The following is a 24024-nucleotide window of genomic DNA, read 5'->3' on the forward strand; positions in this document are numbered from 1 at the left end:
AGAGACGAAACCACAATTTCTAATCCCCTTTCCTTTGGTAAAAGTTCCATTAACTATTCTTCAGCAACTTATTGAATTTTAAATTTACTGATAAAGATTCTTCTGTGTAAGCTCAGTAATCTTGCAACTTTGAAAAAAATTATATATACACTACCCTCGGACAAGAAAACACAAATTCACACCTGATTTCTAGGGCAGAAAGTGCTTCAAAGTGATGTTCAAATGCAACCAGAGACACATATTCATTTTGATCATTTTCAATTCTACCTTCCCTTCATTTTGATAACAGTTCCATTTCCAAACATTCCTTTTCATGATACTCTAGTGAATTTTGGAGTATATCTACAATTTTTTATACAGTATGAATCATTTAAATCTGTTGGCAATAATCCCATTACCTCTTGACAGCTGTCTTTCTACATGATTACCCCTTATGAGGGTAAAATCTCCAAAATCCAAAATCCTCCCGTTACAATTCTCCAAAATTAAAGATCCTCAATACTTGGTATTTTATGCATTGCTTTGCTACTTTAAAGTCACACAAGTATTAAGTTTCTGAAACCAGATAATAAATTAAGGTAACTAATGAAACTAAAGAAATGAGATAATAAAAGCAAAGCATTTATAACTGCCTGACACCAGTAGTTGCTGTTATGTTAAATGAGCAGAGAGGAGCAAAGGCATATCACAGGCTTGTACTGTCAATATCTTTATGTCTAAAGTTTGGCCGAAGTGAAAAACCCCTTGATAACTATGTTTACTCCCAAATTAATACATATATATACACATATATATATACACACACACACACACATATATACATATATATTATATATATACATATATATTATATATATATATATAGAGAGAGAGAGAGCGAGAGAGAGAGAGAGAACAAAATATTTTCCTGAAAAAAATACAGTTGGTTTTTATTCTTTTTTATGAAATGCATACTGTTACTATTAACTATAATTAGATAGCAATACTTTCCTAAAATCTGAGTAAAACTCCTCATATAAGCAAATGATAAATATTTAACGAAACTCCAAGATATCCAAGACACAAGAATACAAGTTCAGTCCACAGGTAGAATTGCCTCAAACTGCACCTTGGATGGATGCAAAATGTCTTTCCCAAGGACTTTTCACAGAGAGCGTTTTAGACGGAGAAGTAACAGGCCTCTTCTTCCAATATGTTCATAATCCAATCATAATTCTGGAACGTTCATGCTTCCTTTCTTTAATTTTCTTTTTAACTGACTTAAACACAAAGTGTTCTAAATATATAAAAACCTTGAAAGAAACACTCTTTAATGCAAAATTTTTGTCTTTCTCTCTAAACTTAGGTTTCTTAGATTAAATTTCTTAGATTCTCCCAGGTGGCAGGCAGCTTATATTCTTCTATGAAGTTGAGCATGCTCCAAAACTCAAGGCTCATTCAGAATAAAGTCTTAAGAGTGTTTGAGTGGTGATGCCAACAGTCTTTAAATACAATTGTCTGAAGAACAAGTGTAGTCAAAATATGAAGTGAGGCCTCAGAAAACAAAATGATCGGACTGTGAGAGCAAACTAGTTTATAAAGCCATTCTGTATGTACTGGTTAGCTTTGAGCTAGGAACACATAAATAGTGGGAAGACCAAGAAGAGAACAACTCAATGGGCTTGCATTCAGATCCACTATCGTCTTCTGGTACTTCAATTGTCAACTTAGTATTCTCACAGCTATCTTAGGGACACTAAACAAAAACATGCCTATTTAAGAATTTTTAGCCATTTCCCTTAATTTGTTTCAAGGAAAAAGAAGAGGCAAGGCTGTATATGCCTCTTATCTAGTATATTATACTTCCTTACACTTTCTTGCTGTAAAATAGCCCTTACTTCAGAAACTATAATCATCTACCCCTAGAATACACACTAACTAGTCCCAAACACCTAAATGTAACAATCTATTTACCTACTAAAATTCATATTCAATTATATTAGCGTGTCTGTGGAGGGAGCTCCCTTTGCCAGAGCTGGAAGCCAGGAGAGAGAAAGGGAGGGAGAGAGAGAATGGGAAATAGAAATAGGGACAAACAGACATAGACAGAGACAGGTATTTACAGCCCACACTAAAATCTAGTGAATTAAGATTTCTCCCTAAAGATCTATAAAAAGGATAATATGCCTTTAGATAACTTTTTATTTTGTGTTAGGCCAAACTATAAATATAGAATGTTATAAGGAGAAAATACATACATCAAAATTTCTTCAGAATAATCAAAGAACTTTAACAGTTATGGCTAAAATGATAAAGAACATAGACTTTAGGTTCAGACATCCCTGGGTTAAAATCAGGTTCCACCATTGACTAGCTGACTAGCTGAAGCAAGTCTCTTATCTAAGCCTTAGTATACTCATCTATACATCATATGCAATAAATTAATTAAATTAGTCAAAAACAGATTAGATGAGGTAATATATAACAAGTGTTGTCTAATTATTCCCTGCTATTATTTATTATTTAGTTCATTAATAAAGTATGATGAATCTCAAAGAATTGTTTCCTCTTCAACATTTCATTTTATTTCCCAAGTCAGTAGAACCTTAATGGACAGAAAATGTTAAGTGGCCCACATTTCAAAAACCATTCCTGGAATATGTCATTTTGAAAACTAAATGATAAAGGAAATAGTTATTTTATGTTAGGGAAGTTATTTTCTCAGTGATAAAAAGACAGGATGTTCATATAATTAAAAATCTTCTTATATACCATGAGTGTTAGACACATAAAGGATTTTATCTTTCTCCAGAAACAACATGCAAATAACCTTGAACAGCAATATAAAGTCGTTTTTCAATAAGTCAAGATTAAATTTTCTTATAACTAACTTGAACCATCTGATAAAGCTAGTCTTTTTAAATGGATTTTTAAGAAAAACTATATAGAAACTGGCTCAAATAATGAAATTTCTCTGCAAGTGTAGTGATGGATATCCTCATTGAAATGACTGATATTTTTGGAGTCATTGTTCAGATATATAAGAAGAAATAAATGTGAAATTGAAAAACTAGTATAAAGTATTTACAGTAAAGATCATATTCACATATATTATTCTTAATCTTTAGCAATAATTCCTTGGACAGGCAACTGACTTTTTCAAATAAGATTTAATTTATGTGTTTCAACTTGTAATGCAAAAAACATGATTTTAACAGAACTCTGCATTTTGCACAGGAAAGATTACAAGAGAAAAATAATACAGATGGCAACAAGAAGTTATCAAACCCAGAAAAAGAAGAAGCCACACAGAGAAATTTGGACCATGGATTGCATCACAGAGCTTATTCCACCTTGAGTGGAATATTCACATGAAACCTACTTATATTCCATAGAAATAGCTTTAGGTTTTGCATTCATTCCCGTTAACTGAACAGTGAAGAAATGTAGCATACATTAAGCATGTATAAGTGTCAGGTGTTTTAAATCTGTTATCTGTTAATCTTCACAACAGGACTTTAAGGTTGGTTATTTTCCCAGTTCGAATGAAACGGACTCCCATAAAAAATGTTTTAACAGCTCACGCAAGGTCTCCTTACTAGTAATGTGGAAGCCTGGGATTCAAACCCAGGCAGATAAGCCTGTGTCTTAAGTCAGATTTCCTAAAAGTAAAGCCTAAGGGAAGCCTGCTTTGGAAACTGATTTACCTGGATGAGTGAGTACTTTCAAAGAAAGGTGAGAAGAAAACATGATAGGTCAACAATGTTCAGTAAGGACGTGGTCCCAGTAGACTGGCTTCCCATATTCCCTAGGGAAGCTCTAGGGTACAAACTGCACATCAGAGGCAGACCCACAGTTAGGCAGGGGACCTTCTGTTTTTATCTGCACATCAATCAGACACGTGATTGACTGTAGGGGTTGGGGACAGGGCACCAGCGGCCTGTGGGAGGAGGTAATCCTGGAGGGAGAAGGTGCATAATAGCCAGGGTGAAGGAGGAAGCCTCGTTGGGCACAGGGGAAGGAAATACATTAGTACCCAGGGGTAGGAAAAGGAACTTTACTAAGTGAGGGTAGGGATGGGACAAGGTGTTGCTGAGAGGATGAATAAAATCCAGGGCTGGGGGAAGAATCTCATGCTCAGGGCCATTTTTCTGGAGCTAATCATTTGTTAGCCATTGGCAGGCAAAAGAACAATTGGCAGATGGGGCACTCCTAATGAAGAGAATCTAGACCAGGCACCAGGAAGATCCACTGCAATGTCTAAGTCCATTACACTGTGTTTGTTACCTCTTCACAAGAATATTCCAAATGCCAGGATGTTGAACGTTGCAAAGAATCGATGTCCTGTCTACACACTGGAACTCCCTGTGTCATTTCTCCCGCTTGCTGATTCTGTCTCATTCTATCCTTCTCTTACAAAGGTAGGAACTTAACCTTGAGAATTTTTTTAGCACATCCATATCCTAGAGATCGGGAGTCCCTACCTTGACACAGACAAGACTGTACAGTCACACAATTTTATACAAAGCTGAAGATGCAGTGTGTGATGTGTGTGTGTGTGTGTGTGTGTGTGGTGCCTGCTCAAAGGCAGATTTGTCTCACTTATTTGTGAACTCAATAAAGTGTCTTACTCACAATTGGAAATTATAAAAATGTGTTTCTAGATTGTGATAATGCATTAGCTGCAATACATTAGTTATAAACTCTTCATGTAGAATTTGCTTGGGTTCCTCCAGTCACATAAAATTCATTTACATGAAAAATATTTATCCAAATTTATATAACCATAAGAAGGTTGTATTTTTTTTTTAAAGTATAGAAGATGGGCAAATTGCCCATTTTCCATACTCATTGTTATTCTGCTTATAAGCCATGATTTTAAATTTTTATTACTATTATTTTTTAACCTTAGTGCCTTTATAATTGCTGTTCTCTTCCTGAAATTTCTTTTCCCAAGCAGAATTTTTACCTGAATACTTCTAAGTGTTGAAACCCATAGAAAAGCCACCTACTTCTATAGCACCTTCTACAACTCTATCCTCTCTGTTCCCAGAGGTGGGGAACTTTACTCTTCTGTTTGGACATTTGGTCTCCCTCACATTCTACAAAGGGTCCATCTTACGTGTTTGGGCTCCTAAGCACTCAGCATTATTTCCTGGTGCATACCAGATTCTTAGTAAATATTGAATGATTTAACTTACGTATCCTTATTTGCTATTACACCAAGTAATTGCCAAGTTACTACTCTTGCTGGTTACCAAATGTGTCATTTACAGCTCACAGTCTTTGGGTTCAGGAAACTAAGTCTGTCCTGCAGGAAGACAAGAAGGTATGGAAGATGTGGCCTTCCCAGCATAACTAGCCACTTCCTTCTTCTTACCTCATACATCCTGGGCTACTGGGCACAGTATATGATTCCATAGGCTACTCCAGGATAAGTGTAGAACCCCTGTAACAGAGGCTCTAGGTTACTTGACTTAATTTCCAATAATTTATGACGGGCTTCCTGACTCTAGAAACCTGAAAAACAGTACAGAATTGACTTCCCAGCTTCATTCACTTGCTCTTCATGTCAGAGCTCAAATCAGTAGAACACTCTTAATGGCAGTGATTGTTTACTACAACTTTTTGTTTTCTTATTCGTAGTCCATTCACTCTCTTCTTTGGGATTTCTGATGAAAAGTCAGATCAAAAACTCAGACTTTATGTTCAACACAAAATAACTTGAGCTTGTCTCATCCCTTCTTTGGTTTTGTGAGTTTGGCTTTCCTTCAGCTATGCATTCCAATAGAACCGGTCTCATCTGAGGAGCTTATGTCAACTGCATTGATTCTGTCAACGCCAGAGGGGAGAATTTTTAAATGGTCCTATAAATTACTTTTATGTAATGCTTCTGTGTTGTCATAATCTCATCTCTTCATCTTTAAGAGTATCCAACCACAGCAATAGAAGGACTCAAAATCTAAGCACAGTATTATGGTAATTATGTTTCTTTACATAAACAGCATAAATCCAGTTGGTTCCATATAAAGATGGCACCATACCGTACCCCACAAAGTGAACTTTATCATCATCCAGTTGTGGATTGGGATAGAGGGAGGCAGGGACATCATTTTATGATGCACATTCCCTTAATACCATAGCATGCCTTCCTCATTCCATGCTTCAGTCCAGTAGGGCTTCCCTAATCTCAGTTCCCCTGAGATGTGGAGAATGTGTATTTGTTCAAGGTCACTCAGCTGGAAGGTAAGATCACTTATTCTGAATCCATTCTTATGTTACCATAACCTCGGTTTTACCACGAATGAGGAATAATGGACTCAATCAACATCACCAACTATTTATCTCTCACTTTCTGCCAATGTGTCTTGTATGTCCTTTTTATTGCCAGGAAAATAAAATACACACACACACACACACACACACACCCCAGAAAACAGTCATTGTCTGCACGCCTGCATTTGGTGGAAGACTTTTCTTTCACCAATCCAGACTTCTCTTCCAAAAACTCTATCTCAATGCCAGTGGTGCACCACAGGCATCTGTTTATGGGCACTATGCTCACTGCTTATCCTTAAAACATTCTGTTTTTTAGAGGTCTGTTTTTTTTGTTCTTTGTTGTGTGGTTATTTTTTTGTTTTCGCTTTTTCCCCCTCGATGTGCTTCTTCACACAAAGCACAGCCAGGAAATCCTGAGGATACTTGCAGAATCTACTATACTTGCACACATCGAAACACTAAATAATGTTCATTTGCACTTGGTCTTCCACTTAACATTCTGCCTGGCAACGCTTATTTTCCTAGTCTATCACCTTTTCATCACTGCTTTGAGATAAACACTCTACATTCAGCCTCTTTCTAACAGGTTACAAGTAGACAACAGCTAGTGGTTTCCTGAAAGAGCAATTCACGCTTTTCTACCAGAATGCATTTTCTGTTTGGTACGAGTTGGTATTGTCTAATAAATTCCGTGGTACAACCTAGGCTTCAGAATCAGAGTTTAGGGTCCAATTCCTGGCCCTGCAACTTATGAGAGCTGTAAAGGATGATGGATGGAGAGGAGCTACAGACATAGCTATATGGGTTTTGTGTTATACAGGTCCTGAGCATATTCAAAAAAATAATTTTTACACTTTTAATTCTTTAATGAGATAATGACAATAAAAACATAAGTTAAAAGTGAATATTGATAAATTTATGTTTTCCTAATATCTTAAGACATAGTCTTGGCCCAAGACAAATCTCACAATTGCTATAATGATTATAAAAATAAAATATAATAAAAATACCATGATTACTACAAAATCAGGATTAATCATCTCAGAACTCTGAAGATTTATTTTAAATGTATAGATGTTTCCAGCTCATGTATAGATGATTCACACGATCAAAACTTTTGTGAATTCAAAAGCACATAAAAGTGACCTCCTTTTTTATTTGGCATGTCAACAAATGAATTTTCATTCGTTTATCTTTCAGAGAAGTTTGTGATATTAGCTTGTCTCCATTAATTGAGAGAAAATCAAGTTAATATCGCAGGTGGCAAAAAACATCACCATCTACTTTGTTAAAATAATAACAATAATAATAATAATAATAATAATAATAATAATAATAATGAAAAACAGAGACAAAGAATAATACTATGCCAGGTAGAAGAAAATATTAGAATGAGAAGGAAAAAAGACCCATTTGACAAGCAAAGTTATATTTATTATATAAAAACCCGTGTTGAATCTTGTAATTGTTAGAGATGAGCCAAGTAAGAACTCAAAGTCATTGTGGTTTCTTTACCATTTATGTTTCTGTTAAAGAACAATTTAGGCATTTGACATGAAGACCACAATAATTATTCATTTATAATTTTTTTTTTCAGAAAGCTTTATATTGGTTAGATAAGCTCATAATTAGGATGAAGTTGTCTCAGTTTTTATGAAAGAATGTTGCTGGATTGGCAAAAAAACAAAAATGTGAGTATCATTCCTTCTGTTTAGTTTTCCCATTGTTTTGAATGCACTATTAAATAATTGTATAACTTTTGATAAGTTACTTGACATCTAGGAACCTCAATTTATACACTCATAAAATGAAAGGCTGGAGTATGTTTTCAATACTAGCCCCATATCAGATATATTTTGAAAATATTTTCTTATTCCATAGGTTGCTTTTTCATTTTGTGGATGTTACGAGTCTGATTGTAATTCTTTAGTAAGCATTTAAGCACATATGTAAGTACTTTTTATGTATGAGACCATAAAGTACATGCTAACCTTGCCTTTAAAGTAGTAACCTTCAGAAGACACACACTGAGTTCAAGGTTTGACAATTTCCGGGTATCATTTCATTGTTGGTAAATACCTAAGAGTCACCTAAAATAATTATGAATCATGAATATCCCTATTTTTTAAGCTCTAAATATCCCATAGTTTGCTTCCCATCTCTGACCCCAGAACCCACTGATAAAAGCTCTTACCTCACCTACAAACTAAAACAGTGACTTGCATCCAGAAAATATGCCATAAAATAAATAAATAAATAAATAAAAGATTCTAGGCAGAGGCACCCAGCTTCTACTTCACTGTACTTAAAGGAGAAAAACTTATTTTGAAGTAATGGGACCCATTTAACTAGCAGAGAATCGGAGAAGCAGTCAAGAAAGAAGACAAAGCTAACGTGACAGAGCTTCTAATACCTATTCTCCCTTTTTCTTTTAGTAACAAAACCCTCATATATTGCCCAGGTAAAAAGACTGATTACACGTCTCAGCTTACCTTTTATCTGGGTACAGCCATTCTACTAAGGCTAGCAAATGAGAGTATTTACAAAAGAAAGACAATATGTCCTTCTGGCTGATCACGGAGAACGAATCAGCCCTGTATTTCCTACCTCTACGTACATTTTATATAAAAAAGAAACAAACTTATGTCTTTTTTAGGTCACATTTCACCTGAAGTCTTCAGACACACCCAAGAAACCGAAACTCAGCAGATTAAAATGGAAAGGCTTACAGACAGGTACTCACGTTGACTTACAAAATGTACACCAACAATTATAGGATGCAAACCATATATGACAAAACATGTCAAATGATGCATATGCACGACCTCCTTTATTCCTATCAGGCTGCTAGCCTTTGCTTCATCATCCAAAAATGAAAACAAGGAGAACCACCATCTAAAACCAGGCTGCTTTTAGCCACTGGACTCTGCCCTTTCCTCTAAGGCACAGGAGCTAGCCAACAGGAATGTTACAAACTACATTATTGTGTTCTCCCAACTTGTATATGTTGAAACCCTAACCCTCCCTGGGATGAAATTAGGAACTGGGGACTCTGAGAGGTAATTGGGCTATGAGAATGGAGCCCTGGTGATGAGATTAGTGCCCTGATAAGAAAGAGACCCTAGAATGCACTTCTTCTCTCTCTGAATTCCATTACATCATGATGCAACAAGAAGACAGCAGTCTGCAAAGCAGGAAGAGTGCTCTCACTAGACACTGTATGTATCCACATCTTGACCCTGGACTTTCCAGCCTCCAAAACTGTGAGAAATAAATGTCTATATGACTTTGTTACAGCAGTCCAAGTAGACTAGCACAAGGCAACTCTGTCTCCTTTATATTTCAACTTCCTACTGTGTTTCCCCGAAAATAAGACCAGTCTTATATTAAGGTTTGCTCCAAAAGACACATTAGGGCTTCTGTTCAGGAAATGTCATCCTGAAAAATCATGCTAGGGCTTATTTTCCAGTTAGGTCTTGTTTTAACGGAAACACGGTAGGTCTCAAGGTACCTTTGATATGGTGAAAGTGGAACTCAGAGCCCTGGATCTGGGCCACCTAGTTGTCATTACTAACGATCTCCTTATCGATAAAAATGGTTATTACTAAGTGCTACACAGGGTGATGAAGAATGTATGGACATGTATGAAAATTTAAATTGTATAAAATGTCTGATATTATTATATCTCTAACACATGATGCCGACTCTCCCTTCAAGTCTGTTTTTGAGAATTCCTTTAATATGATGTCAACTGAGTAAAAGATTATGCAGGAAAAATGAGTACATTATTCCATTTTCAGGTCCAGTTCTACTTAGGGAGGAAAGTGGACATATAGGAATCACTGTAATGATGAGTAGAACCAAACCAACAGTAGCATGTTACCAAACAAAACCTGTTTTCAAGGATAAGTTCTCATAAAACTGTAAAGTATCTACGTGTAATATATATACAATTTATCATAATTGTATATATTATGATATATAAACACACATGCACCTATGCAAAAACATACACACATACTCATGCATATACATACATATATGTACATGTTAACTATTGTGACGTGAAATCAAGGCATTTTTTAGATATCAATTTTGAGATGAATGTGTCAATCAACAGGTTAAATCTAGAGCAGAGATATTGACTCTAGTGTACTTTGTACTTCACAGTGCCATCTTCTGACTATCAGTGGAAGTGCAGTTTCAGTAAAACAGCACCTACACTTCCTAAGGAAAATCTGGCTGCTATTATTATTATCATTGTTATTATTATTATGTGGTCAGTCATCAAAATAGACTGAGTTCAAATGATGAGTCTGTTGCTTTTCATATCTGTAAAACGAAATGTGACACTATTTGTGACATAGGGATATTGTGAGGGTTTCCATAAAAATGGGGCATAAAGCTACTGTGCACCGGACCCAGCTCATGTATCCATGTGCGTGTATGATAGAAATCCCTTTTTTACACTAGTCTGCACGTGGTTCTGAACGGCTTCTGTGTTCTGAGTTACTTCCCAATTGCTTGACACCACAAATTTTGGTGTTCAGTTTTATTGTCTGAAGACCCTGACCTGGAGGCTTACGCCTACTAAAGCACGGGTTCAAATTCCACCTCGACCTTTCAGCAGTCTTGTATCCTCAGACATACTAACTTCTCCAATCCTTGATGTCCTAAAGTACCTACATGAAGCATGGGAAAGCATTAAATAATCATAGATAACTGTGCTGTACAATTCTTACACACAGAAAACAAACAATAACTTTGAAGTACTGTTATAAATTTTAAAAATTAAATATCGAGCCCAAGTAGTTGAGATAGCTCTGTGGGATCATGCAGGTAGAAGATGCTGAGCTGCGAACAGAATGCAGGTCAGTCTGATTCCTACCACGTGTCCCTAAGCCCCACAGTTAAAATCTGGACACCATGTGGAACCAGGCAGTAGAACACTGCAGTTCACTGGTGTGACTTTGAAAAACAATATCCATAAATAAAGACAATATTATACAAATATGTGATTACTTTCTTTCACAGTAAAAGCAACAAAATAAACACAGCTTTAGTTAGAACTGTAAAGAAAGTATCTTCTTTGTATATGAGCTTAGAGGATACTTGACCGGAAGTTGCATTTTCCTTTCCTTCTCTCACTGAAAAATCAGAAACCACTATTGAGGGCTGACACGGGCTCTTTCCTGTGCTTTACACTACACACTAGGAGGAGCTATAGCATAGTGATTAAGAGCATGGGTTCTAGTGCTACTGGCCTTTGAATTTAAAATCCACTACCCACCAGGTTATCATCTGGGGCAAACTAAGGCACATGCCCCCTGTGCACCTTAGTTTCCAAACATATAAAATGGGGGCAACAACGGTAACCACCTCAGAAGGTTATTGTGAAGATTAAACTGGTTTAAAGTATTATACAATTGTTAGCTATGATTTATTATCATATCATCATTTGAGTCCTTCCTTTGTTACACCAGGAGAACTAAGTGCTATGCAGAGATGAAAAGAACTAAAGCAATATGGCTGGTGTAGTTGCACATTTTGTTTAACACAAAACAGGAATTGAAAAAAATATTTTGCCTCATCATACAGAAGCATCTGTTGCAAATGGGAAGGGGCGGGGGTAACGGGGAGATCAAAACTATTATTTTTACCAGGCTAATATTACTTCTACTTAGTCTGAAAACTCAGATACCCTGCCCCAAGTAGAAAGCAACAAGCATTTATATAGCCTCATGTTAAGGTCTTGGTTTTCATTGTCTCTTCATCATATAATTTGAAGTGATAAACACGAGGTGGGAGGTGGAGTTAAGTTTTCATTCTTTAGAGTGTATCTGTAAGATTTCACCTTGCTGTCAAGAGCTTGCTAAGTAGAGTATGCCCCCTGGTAAATCCATGTTATATAGTTTTATATCACTTAGTTTGTTTGAGCATTTTTTCAGCCCTTTGCAGAAAGGTATATTAGGCAGAAAATTATTTTCATGTGACTTGACTGATATTTGCAGCCTGATGCATGACAAGGTACTCACTTATTACATTTCTTTATATACGTGTGAAAATAGGTGTGATTTTGCCAAAACATCACTAGTTTTCCCAAACTTCTGACTTCAACTACATTTCGATGCTGACTAAATGCCAAAATGAGATCAAGATATTCTAGACTCTACAGTTCTTAAATATTGAAGCAGTGGTTTCCAAGCTTTCATGGGCATTAGAAGCATCCAATTTCCACATTCAAATGAAAATTATTTGGCTCCTTCCTCAGAGAATCTGAGCTAATACATTTAGGATAAGGACCAGGAAGTTGTCTTTTTAACAAGCATTCTGGATGATTCTGAGTTAGGTACACTGAGGAGAATACTTTAAGAGACACTGATCTGAGGACATATATGTTTTCTACATGGAAATATTTAAATTAACTGGCAAACTTCTGCATTCATAATAAGGCTTCAACTTGGCTGGTCTTAAAAATAATTAATTTCTTTGGCTAATTTATCTTAAGAATACTTTTATGTAGACAGCCTCACCTTATGAAAACATATAATTAATTTGCTAACATGGTTTAATTTCAGCATTCTTGTTTGTATTATACATTATTCTTTTCTTCAGTGTATTTTTACAGAGATTCGTTTCTATAGGCAGTGCTATAGTTTCATTCAGAAAGCAATTTTCAGACATGAGCTAGGGTATGACCATTTTCCAGCTGGGAGAATATAGACTAATCATTTAATGTGTCCAAAGCTCAGACTTTCTAGTGATAAAAACATATATGAAGATAACGTATTTCAAGGAAGCAAGGGTTAATGACAGAGTTAAGTAAGCATTTAGCATACTTCCAGGGCAATAATTAGTGCTCAGAAATATTGGCTGACCCTCTAACTTACATGTTATAGAAAAGGACCAATTGAAATAAAGATGTACATAAAACACACGAAAGGGATTCAACACTTTTCAATATTTTTCTAAATTGCAGTGTCAGAAAAAGAACAGTTTGCCTCCATTTTTTATGAGAACTTCTTATTGTAGAATGAGCTCACATTTCACTTTGTGGCATCTGAAGGGAAAAGCTACACGCTCCTAACAATATAAAGCTTCCTCAACCATATCTGCTTCTTGCCAACATGTCACTTCAATTTTTCATGCACTTTCTAGTTTCTTTTATAATTCCGAGGGTCCCCCCCCTTTCCTGGCCAATACTAAGATTATTAGTTCACTGCAAAGACCAACAATGAAAGATGACTATAAGCATTAGAGAAAAGACAATTAAAAACAAATGAAAAAACAATAAAAACAGGAAAGATAGTGCTGAGGAACTTTCCTTTCTACTCCTACCATCTCCATCTAATCACACAGACAGCTTTCAAAGAGCTCTGTGTGCTTGGTGTCTCATTTTCCTCTGCCACTGCAACCCCTTTTTCTCTACCATTTTGAGGAGATCTCGACCAACCTCACCCCACTGTAAGACCGTTTAATTATAAAAGCCCAGAACCCTCAGCTTGTCAAAAGCCTTGTCAGTGTTTATGCTGTCCTGGTTTAAAATATATCTCTTTGGCCCTGCCATCTTTAGGTAAATTTGAACAATGAACCTTCTTTAAAGACATTAATGTGATATTACGGTAATATAAAGTAATAACTATATTTAATATTTAGCAACATAGATAGCAACAGATAGCAACCAGATACCAACATAATTTGGAGCTTTCAGATTAAAACAGAAGCTCGGTCAGGTCATACAGGTGTTTCTTATTTTTCTTAAGGATGTTACAGTTGTTTAAATCAGTGCTCCTAACTAGGATTGGTTGGGATGATCCAGAATTGGCTTTCACATTGTCCTCAAATTATCTGCATGAGCTTGGAAGAAAACATATTGAGTTGTACTTCTCTGTGCTAGACACTATTCTTTATATGCACCAGCTTATTCAATCCTCTTGACAAATCTATGAGAGAGGCACTGTTATCGTCTCTTTCTTGATGAGAAAAAAATGTGGCTAAGAAATGTTAATTGACATTTCCAAGGTCATGTAGCTAGTAAGGTCTGATTCAAAGTCTGCTTGATTTCTTATTCTTTGGATTTAACCCATGTGACAAGGCAAACATTTCCTGTAATCCCTACGCCATTAATCAGCTACTCGCTGAATAAGTGCTTCTAGGTGCTCAGAGTTGTGGTTTGAAACAGAATTAGAAAGGTAAGAAATTAGAAACCCTCATAAACCTCTTGAGGACAGGTAGGAGAAATCACAGAAAGTCACATCCTCTGTAGGGACATAAGATGAAGGCTGGCCCAGAATATGCATCAGCCCTTGTCAATACCTCAGCTCAGATGCAAGGACTACTTTGGAAGGCAGCAAGTCATTACATGTGCTTTCTGTTCCTTTTTTTTTTGTTTCTAAGGATCCTTCCCTGGGCTGAATTTCCTCCCACCTCGCCTCCAGAAAATAAAACTTGATTTTATTAGTATGGCTGTACCAGTCAAAAACTTTGAAATTCATTTATTTTGATTTTTAATAAAATCATTACATTAAAAGTTGATTGCTTCAGGTGTCCAATGTAAAATCAATACACTAAACTGTACTCTTTATGCAAAGTTCTTAGCTAACATGTCTTAGGATATCCTGAGGGACAACAAGTACAGTTATGTGCATTCATTAAGATACAACTTAAATACATATTTTCAACCCTAAATGTTGGATTTCATTAGTTTTCCAATGTATAGATGAGAAATTTAAGTCTCAGAGAGGTTAAGAAACTTATCCAAAGGCAAAGAACTTGTGATAAATACACAGAAGATGAAATTTTTGACCACCTGATCCTAAGTGTTATGTAAGTCTAAATTGCTCATAGGCGAAAGTACAGAGACATAAAAACCAAATGAAAAGTAATGTCAGTGTACATTAAAGAAGGAAGTAAACATATTTAGGAACTTATCTTTGTAAAACAGTTAAGTATGCTATCCATTGAACAATACCACACAGCTGCAGCATAGATTAAATAGATGAGAAATATATAAGTAAATATCTAGTTAGGAGCTATGTTTACAGGAAATAGTTTCAATGAAAAAGATCCCAATGGCACCAAAAATACCATCTTACAATAGAACTGAGAGATCGACAGGAATTATTATAGGTGTATTTCTTGAGAGGTAAACTGTGTTCAAAAGTGAGCACTCATTAATAACTCTGCTTTGAGTTTTGAAAATGACCTAGAATCTTTTTCTAGGCCAGCTCATTCTTCAAAAAGCAACTGAATACAGGCAAACAAATGGTGTTCAGCATCTCATTACTATAATTCCCTTTGACTATAGCCTGTTCTGTCTTGATTACATGTGATCAGATAATTCGTTTTAAAATTACCTTTACTCCACAATAATTAGAATAGTTCTGAATATAGTAATGGTACCAATGGTACACATGTGGCTTGATTACAGAAGAGATATATCATGTAGCGCATTCAGATGACAACAGAAAATAGACAGGGACAAGTTCTGGGCTCCTGTTTTGGTTTCCCTCTGTGGCCTTAGATAAGTCTCAGTCACTCTAGACCTCAGTTTTCTCACCCCTATAATGAAGGGCTTTGGACTAGAACACAACCAGGTATCCACAGCATATTTCTCAATAATGGACTCCTTAAAGTACACTCAAAGAGATTAAAGCACTTGAAAGCAACACCAAAAATGTCAGGCATAATTGCAGTGCAATCACAGTCTATGGTATACAGTGTTCCCTAGTGTTTATGAAAGCATTCTCAGAGCAGTTTACTTGGTTGACCTTCAGCTTTTATCTGAATGGAATAGTTTACTTTTGATATTTCTTTGCCTCCTATAATCGTAAAGCAAAGTTCTTAAATATCCCAGTAAAATGTGTCCTTTCCCTGATGCAAACTTAATAGAATCTATGCCTTTTATTTCCCCTCAGGAGCAAATTATACCCTGTCCTATGATCCACACAGTCCAATATCAATACACATTCACACACATACAATAATCTCTGGCAAAAAAACAAAAAGATATAGATGATAGATGATCGGTGATACAGATATAGATATAGATAGATACAATTTATCTATATATTATTTAGTGATTAGAATTTTATGGCCCAATTATGCTTAGTTTGTGATAAAGAATATAAAAACTAGTTGAGGCTAGATGATCTCTAAAATTGTTTTCAAAACTGGGTTAGCATAAAGTCCCTTTCATATGATGATTCTTAAAACATAACAGTTGGGCTTCTTCTTTCTCTATCAGTGGTTCTCAAGTTGTTCTCAACAGTAGGAAAAAGTATCAATGTTACCTTTTCTTCCCTTTTTGCTAAGCGTTTTTATCTTTCATAGATTGCTAAAACATGTTGAAACCCATTAACAAGTATAAAATAAGTTGTAGAAACTTTTGTATCAACCCTGCCTATGTAGTTTTAAAGTATCCATTTTTAAGCATTGACACCTGTGCTCAGGGCTTTGATTTATTATGATTTATGCATTGCAAATGCAATTAAATTTGAAACAGATATATAAATAGCTAAATGTATATTTTTTGTGCCATATCACATTCCATATGATTAAATTAAATGTTGCAATTTTCCATAGTGTTCACCAAAATACACAGTACATTTCAGGTACTTTGCCACCAAAACACTTTTGAAAGAGCCAGCCTAGTAACCAGGTAATCCTCATTACATATCCTGTTTCCTCTCGTCTTTTGTCAATATTTCCTTTCTTTTTGTACGATAACTGTGATTTTTGTTAATTGTATGCCATCTATTTGATTAGTATCCAAGTTTTAATTTATTCTGTTATGCCCAGATCAATCACAGATACAAAGATTTCATGTAAACAGTTATAACAATATGGTAATAGCTGCACCCTGTTACCCTATTGTGAAACCCTACTGAGCACTTACTACGTTCCAGGGAATATGGTAAACTCTTTTCCTAGAGGAACTCATTCAGTCTTTACCACAACCCTCTCAGGTAATTTCTATGAGTAGTCCTATTTTCTACATGGGAAAACTGGATAGAGAGGATAAGGAGCTCACCTAACATTACCCAGCGAGCAAGTGTTGCACCATATTAAAGTTGATTGTAAAATGTAATTTCTCTCATTGTTTTTGGAAAGCAGCAGTTACTTTGGTACTCCTTAATTGGCATTATTCACTCATACCTCTATTCATACTTAGAACTTTGTTTGAAATGTCTGATGATATTTATCCAATTTCATCTTATACATAATTACTTCTATACACGACTAAATTATGGGGCCATGCACTTGTAAATAATATTTTATTGCCCTGATGCCTTCTGCAACATCTGACTCATTGCAGGTACACTTTAATACATGACAACGTATCAAAGACATCTCTAAAGGTTTTAAAAAATTTTAAATGGATTTTTTTTTGGGGGGGGGATTTTCCAGAGAAAAAAAACTTAGTATTAAACATTGTCTGTTTAATCAAGTTACTTAGATGATTTAGCCCTATTTTATTAAAGGGATTTTCCTCTAAAAGTCAAAGATAGGCAAACACACACACACGCTCTCATAGCACATATGAGAAAACATCACTTTACAGAACAACATATTCTCAGTAGTTTCAGTGATTTTTGCTTCCTGGTTGGTAGGTCAAGTTTTTTCTCTCAATTACATAGAATGTGATCGAGGATGACTGTACAGTCAAATCACAAATGGCCGAGGTGTCCCCTTCATTAGCCAGCAGAAAATTTAATCTACAAAGAGAATCCCCAAATAAGTAATTTTAAACATCGCTATTGGAAATAGAAATGAAGGCCCAGGATTGAAATTTGAAAAGTCAAAACAGTTGCTTGTTAATATCATCTTAGCCCAGAAAAGACATCTCTCTAACTAGATTACACAGAATGGTGTAATTCTTACCACAAAGGAATATATGTGGAGTCAGATTAAGACTTGTGGCAAGACTCACTGCATACAGGGTTTGGGAAAATAATCCCACACTGCCTGTTCAATTTGGGGGAGTTAAAGTAAGAATAAATAATTCCTACATCAAACTGATTCACTTAAAAATAGAAAGTTTTGGTCCTTTTTGTGTCCTAATTGTGAATCTTCCCTTTATCCTATACCTCAACTTGATTTTGAGGTTAGATTAAAGCATGGAGTAAATAGAAGCCTGCAGCATCATCAATATGTAGTATCCTCTAAAAATAGATTCCAAAGTAAACATGTGGTGTGACTGTTGATCAGAGAGCCCGGGAGAGACCTCTAAGAAGACCCCTATTGGGAGGACTATAACCGACCATCTGCTTAAAGTTCTTTCTCGATGGAAAACCACTGTAAGTCAGTAGACCTTCCCTCCTACCCTGCCATGCTTCTATTACCATTAAGTCATTTAAAACTCAATAAACCAAAAGCATCAAGAGTAGAATCACAGCATAAAGGAAAAGAGGTTCAGCAGTCAAAAGCACAAGGCTTCTCCAGCACTCCATGGGTCCCTTTTCACCAAGAACTTCTAAAGATTTTTTTCACCCTACTATTTCTTTCAGTACCTACACTACTTCTTTCTGAAGTGAACTGCTGGCTGCCTTGGAACCACAATTTAATCCCTCTACAGAATAAGGCTATTTAAAAAGTAGTCATTCTACTCTGCAGCTATTAAATCAACACATTTGTATTCTTTGACCACATTTATTTGAGCACAGGTTAAATGTGTTTCTGTATTAACTACATTATTCATAACATTAATTTGAGTTTTCTGAATTTATATGTACTTTCTAAACAGAAGAGACAATACACCAGGAAATTAAACAGCTTTTTTTTCTTTTTCTTTTTTTCTTTTTTCTAATTCTATGGGGTTTACCTGTAAGACAGGTAACAATTATTGGCTATTGTTGAAGGTGAACACTTAGCTTTTATTCAAGACAAATGAAGTAACTCTGATTGGGAGTTATCAATGTTATTCACTATGGTGAAATTATGAAATTTTTGTGCTTCAGCATCTAAAGTTGTTACAAAAAGGTGAGAATGAGAAGCAAACACAAATAGTAAGCTATCCAAAAATTCATATTTAAAAGGCAGAATTATTTTAGAGTTTTTATCCCTGTAGGTAGACTATTATAATAAAGTAACTTTCTCTAATTGCATCTTTTGTTTTAGTGATGCAAAAAAATACTTTCCTGTATTTTAAAACAACTGGACTTTAGACCTATTGACAAGATAATAGCAAGGCATTAAAGAGCTATGCTCAGAGATGTTGAAACAAACATATTTTTGCATCAAGAGTCTTAGATCTACATTCTTCCCACTTTGAAAAAAACTTAACAATTAAAGGCAAGTGATAATATCTCAAAACTATAGAAAAATGCAGCAAGAGCCACACTCTGCTAACGCACTCATGCGGTCTAAGCACAAGAAATACCATTTGGTTCACATCGAGGACCACTGACTAAGAAACTAAGTTAACAGAAGTCTTTGGCTAGAAAACCCACTCTCACAGGTGGCCATGACTGAGTTACAGTTTTTCTCAGCAGGACAATAAACTCACCTCTACTAATGCAGCTGTTCTTGCAAACCTGTTCAGCTTAGGTTCTAATATGCACGTTAACCATATGTCTACAAGAACTCTTAAACGTGGCAAAGAGAACGGCCTTCTGTTAGAGTCCATTAAAATATAATCTCTTCTTGCAAAATGACATACTGATAGTACCACATTATTTTTAAGTTTGCTCACTGCCACAAGATTATCTAGATATCCAGTAAAATAAATTGCTACAGAGCAATCACAATAAAAAGACATGCCATTGATTATGGAAAGTTTCACTTCTTAAGCCCAGTACGCTCTTTTTGTTGAGTTAGCAAGAAGGAAAATTTGAAGACCTGCCACAGTTTCCACAGGCAACCAACAATGAAGAATTTCCATATCTAAAGTAAACTACGAATGACTAATTCTGATTTTTGTTGTAATAAATGTGTTGATTATTTTTAAAGAACTGTCCTTAAAAAATTAATACTTTCATAAAAGGTAAGATTATTTTTTTGGGTCTCTCTTTGTATTATATAACCAACATTAAAACTTTAGAAACTAGAGACTATAGCGCTTTCTGAGCCACTTAAATTATAGCATCCTTAAAAAGCAAATGTACTTTTGGAGCACTAGAAACTTTCACTGTCTTTAAAAATCATTTTGGTCTACGTTTTGATTGTTCAAATATTTATTATTTTATGCATTCACTGAAGGGCATCTACTTAAGTGTCCAAACTTTGAGAATTCCTTTTTCTAGAAGACTCCACAAGCAATTATCAAACCACAACACATAGTTCAGAGTAAATGGCAAGACACTTCAAAGAATAACTGTGATGCACAATTTACATTAAATTGTTTACAGCTTACCACACATTAAAAAGGGCTCAGTAATTGGATTGAATTATTATAATACTGGGTAGCAAAGGATTTTAGAATCATCAGCATTTTGTGAATTGATGTGATGAGCAACCTTCAGAGAAAATAAAGAATACAACTCATTTTACATTAGTCTGGGAAAGTCACCTAGGCTTTGTTTGCAAGAAAAGACTAAGTACATCAACTATGGGGGTGAATTTTAGCAGTCCTCCCACTAAAAGGAAAGTTTGGTTACAAGAGCCTGAGGGAGGATATATAGATTATGGATGGACTCAAGAATACTACAGCCTTGATTTTTCATATATAATGAGTTTTCTTCATACTTCTTAATTTCAGAAAGAGCTATAATAACCGTTGTCTTCCTTTCATTTCTCATCAGATGCACAGATAATGTTTCCATTCACAGAGATTTGAAAAGATCCTCATCCTGTGCCGGTTATTTTATTTTATAGTAGCCAAGGGAAAGAGGTTGCTGCCAATATGCTGTTAAGGGCATGCAGAATAAAGGCTCTGTCCCGGGCAACGAAACAGTCCGCCCTTGTGCTGCTCTTGCAGAAGATGAATGTAAGCCCATCACCAACTTTGGGACTTGATCAACAGTAGGGAGTCACAAAACTCTTTTCAATCACTGCATTTTAATCCTCCATTTAAAATAGCTCCTCTGTGCTGGGGCTTAACGTCCTATCTACAGCCAATGATGGAGTACAGTACTTAACTGTGTTTGCTGACTAGGGTCTCTGCATCAGCACGCTGAGAGTGTCTTCTAACTTTTAATTGCCTTCTGTGCTTAATTAGACCTGTTCATAAGACAGCCAAATGAAAAAGCCCACCACTAAGTCCCTACTTACACCTGAAAACAGGACATTTCACAAGTCCAGGAACTTTAGTGCAAGGCTTACCATCTTCCAGGATTAATCTTTTTTTTTTTTTTTTTTTTTTTTTTTTCTGGTTCCTTGTACCTTAAAATCAGACATACTTCAGGGAGTATTAAGACAGCTCCAATGGAAAGACACTGCCTGGTGACAATTCCCTTCCTTGTCTCTTGATGTCTTTTATTTTGGTGGGTTACTGCATGTTCTCTTTTGCTATTACTAGAGCTGGAGGGGACATAATGTCTTTGGAAAGGAAAGCTCTTGGTTTCCTCTTGGGAGCAATACTGAGACTTTCTCCAAAGATTGGGATAAATAGAAAAGGGCTCGGCTCTCGGGAAAGAATTCAGAACCGTAAAACATAGAGGGACCCTCTAACTTAGGCAGGATTGCAAACAGCTGAAGTGTGTGTCCTTGGCCCCCACAGGTGACCTGTAGTAGGACCAACCTACCGGCAGCGCCCCTTGGCTCAGGTCCCTTACTCTCCTGGACTCACCTGGTGCTGAGGACCAGCGCGGGCAGGAGAGGCAGCAAGTAGTGCGCTGGGCTGAATTTCATTCTGTCGCCGGCCGGGGTCCTCCTTCCCTCGCCGCCTTCGCTCTCCCTCCTCCTCCAGGTCCTGTCGCTCCTCGGTGCCCGGCTCTGTCCACGGCAGAGCCCTCTCCAGCAGCTGATGGAAGGAAACGGACGGACACCTTGAGAAGGCAGGCACTGAGAGCGGGGAGTATCTTTGGGAGTGATGTCACCGGCGGCGAGTCGAGCCCTGCCGGGGATTGTTCAGCGCCACCGCTCCCGAGCCCGGAGGGCGCCTTGTCACTCGCTCTGTAGGCGGCGCGGGGAGAGCGGGGGTGGGGTGCCCAGCGATGGCCCTGCACGCTGGGTCAATGCGCTGCACCCACCCGGCTGCACACTCGCCCAGGATTGATCATTTATTCCCGCTTTCTCCGAGGATGGGGAAGGGCGGGGCAGGGGAGAGAAGTCTAAGCTGCCCGTAATTGAAGGAGCGTACTCCGCAGGGGGTGAGACAATTGAATGGGAAAGACTATCAGACGCTTAGAGTTGCAGGCAGGTGTCCCTCACCTCATTAAACAGCATTTGGAAGAACGTCGCTCTGGAGATAGTATTAAAATATTATTCTAATTAGAAATACATAATGATTCGCCTGATGCGGAGGAAAGGACAGCGGGAGTAAGCAGCGCCCAGCCATGTACCCTGAACCCATACTGGCATTGCAAGCTTCGTAGTCCGCAAACGTGGACTCTAAAGAGCTGTTTCAGGACCTTTAAGACGTCAGCTGCTTCTAGGTTTTGAAGATTTCTGATCTTCCTCCGATTTGAGTAGGGTTGGAGCTAGTTGTTCAATTGCACTCACCTGAAGAGGTCCTTTTCTTCAGGTGAGGAAACATAATTGAGCAATTCACCCAAATGTTAACAGTGATTAACTCCAAGTGGTGGTATGGGAAGGCAGAACATTTTATGTGTCACTTTGTTTTCTATAGTTTCCAAATTTTCTGTAATGGACATCTGATATTTAATAAGCTTTATTTTGAAAAATTAATTAGGAAAACAAAATAACGCAAATATAATACAAAATAGCACTTTGCAAAAGCAATTCTGGAAAACAGAGCCAACTTCCTCTACTGAGGTGTTTAGTTCTGGGATCTTTACAACACGGAATATTTTTGATATTCCAGCAGGATGTCCTGGTTAACTACATGTCTATAAAGCACTTCCTTATTTTATTTGACCCTTACGAGAGCCAGACTAGAGATATATATAAATTAATATTATTCCTATTATAGTGATAAGGAAACTGAAGGCCACCAAGACCTGAACTGGATTTTTATTTTTTTTTTTTTTAACTGTGAACTGGGCTCTTCTAAATCTTAAACAAAATCTGTTGCCTGGAACACCATGCCTAGCATAATTACCCCAGTGATTAACACAGAGTTGATATTCAATAATGGCTGAAATGCACCAAAGGCCTATAGGGCAAAGGTCAGATGGTTTTCAGGAATTCCTATCCAGAAGGTTCGGCTCATATTCCATTTTTTTCAGGGGCAAGTAAAATTGGGATTATCCATCTCCTTTAACTTATTATTATTTTTTTTTAATTGGGGAACAGTGTATTTCTCCAGGGCCCATCAGCTCCATGTGATTGATTTTCAATCTAATTGTGGAGGGTGCAGCTCAGCTCCAAGTCCAGTCACCATTTTCAATATTAGTTGCAGGGGGCACAGACGACCATCCCATGCGGAAATTGAAACAGCAACCTGTTGTTAAGAGCCCACATTCTAACCAACTGAGCCATCGGGCCGCCCCTCTGGAGGCTCAGCAGCAACTCCTTGTCTTCAATCTAGTTGTGGATGATGCAGCTCACTGGCCCATGTGGGAATCGAACCGGCAACCCTGTTGTTCAGAGCTTGCGCTCTAACCAACTGAGCCATCCAGCCGCTCCTAACCTAATTTTTGAAGACATTATTTGTAGGAAAAATATATTAGTTATAAAGCTTTATTTTAAAGAGGATACAAGTTT

The 24024-nt window shown here is 36.7% G+C and overlaps 1 protein-coding gene and 1 pseudogene across 3 annotated transcripts in view; one reads left to right on the forward strand and one right to left on the reverse strand.

Annotated features, from left to right (window-relative positions):
* The window catches only part of LUZP2 (leucine zipper protein 2), a 428283-nt gene extending 405894 nt beyond the window's left edge, over nucleotides 1–22389 (reverse strand). For all 3 annotated transcript variants that reach the window (XM_033120638.1, XM_033120637.1, XM_033120636.1), the window contains exon 1: nucleotides 21986–22389. Coding sequence is in view for 2 of the 3 variants with exons in the window: in XM_033120637.1 (XP_032976528.1) it covers nucleotides 21986–22047 (62 nt within the window). In the remaining variant the exon portion in view is untranslated. The remainder of the gene's footprint in view (nucleotides 1–21985) is intronic.
* A 265-nt stretch (nucleotides 22390–22654) lies between these two features.
* The window catches only part of LOC117029666 (eukaryotic translation initiation factor 4B-like), a 169651-nt pseudogene continuing 168281 nt past the window's right edge, over nucleotides 22655–24024 (forward strand).

The sequence above is a fragment of the Rhinolophus ferrumequinum genome, chromosome 11 (genome assembly GCF_004115265.2).
Source record: "Rhinolophus ferrumequinum isolate MPI-CBG mRhiFer1 chromosome 11, mRhiFer1_v1.p, whole genome shotgun sequence".
NCBI lineage: Eukaryota > Metazoa > Chordata > Mammalia > Chiroptera > Rhinolophidae > Rhinolophus > Rhinolophus ferrumequinum.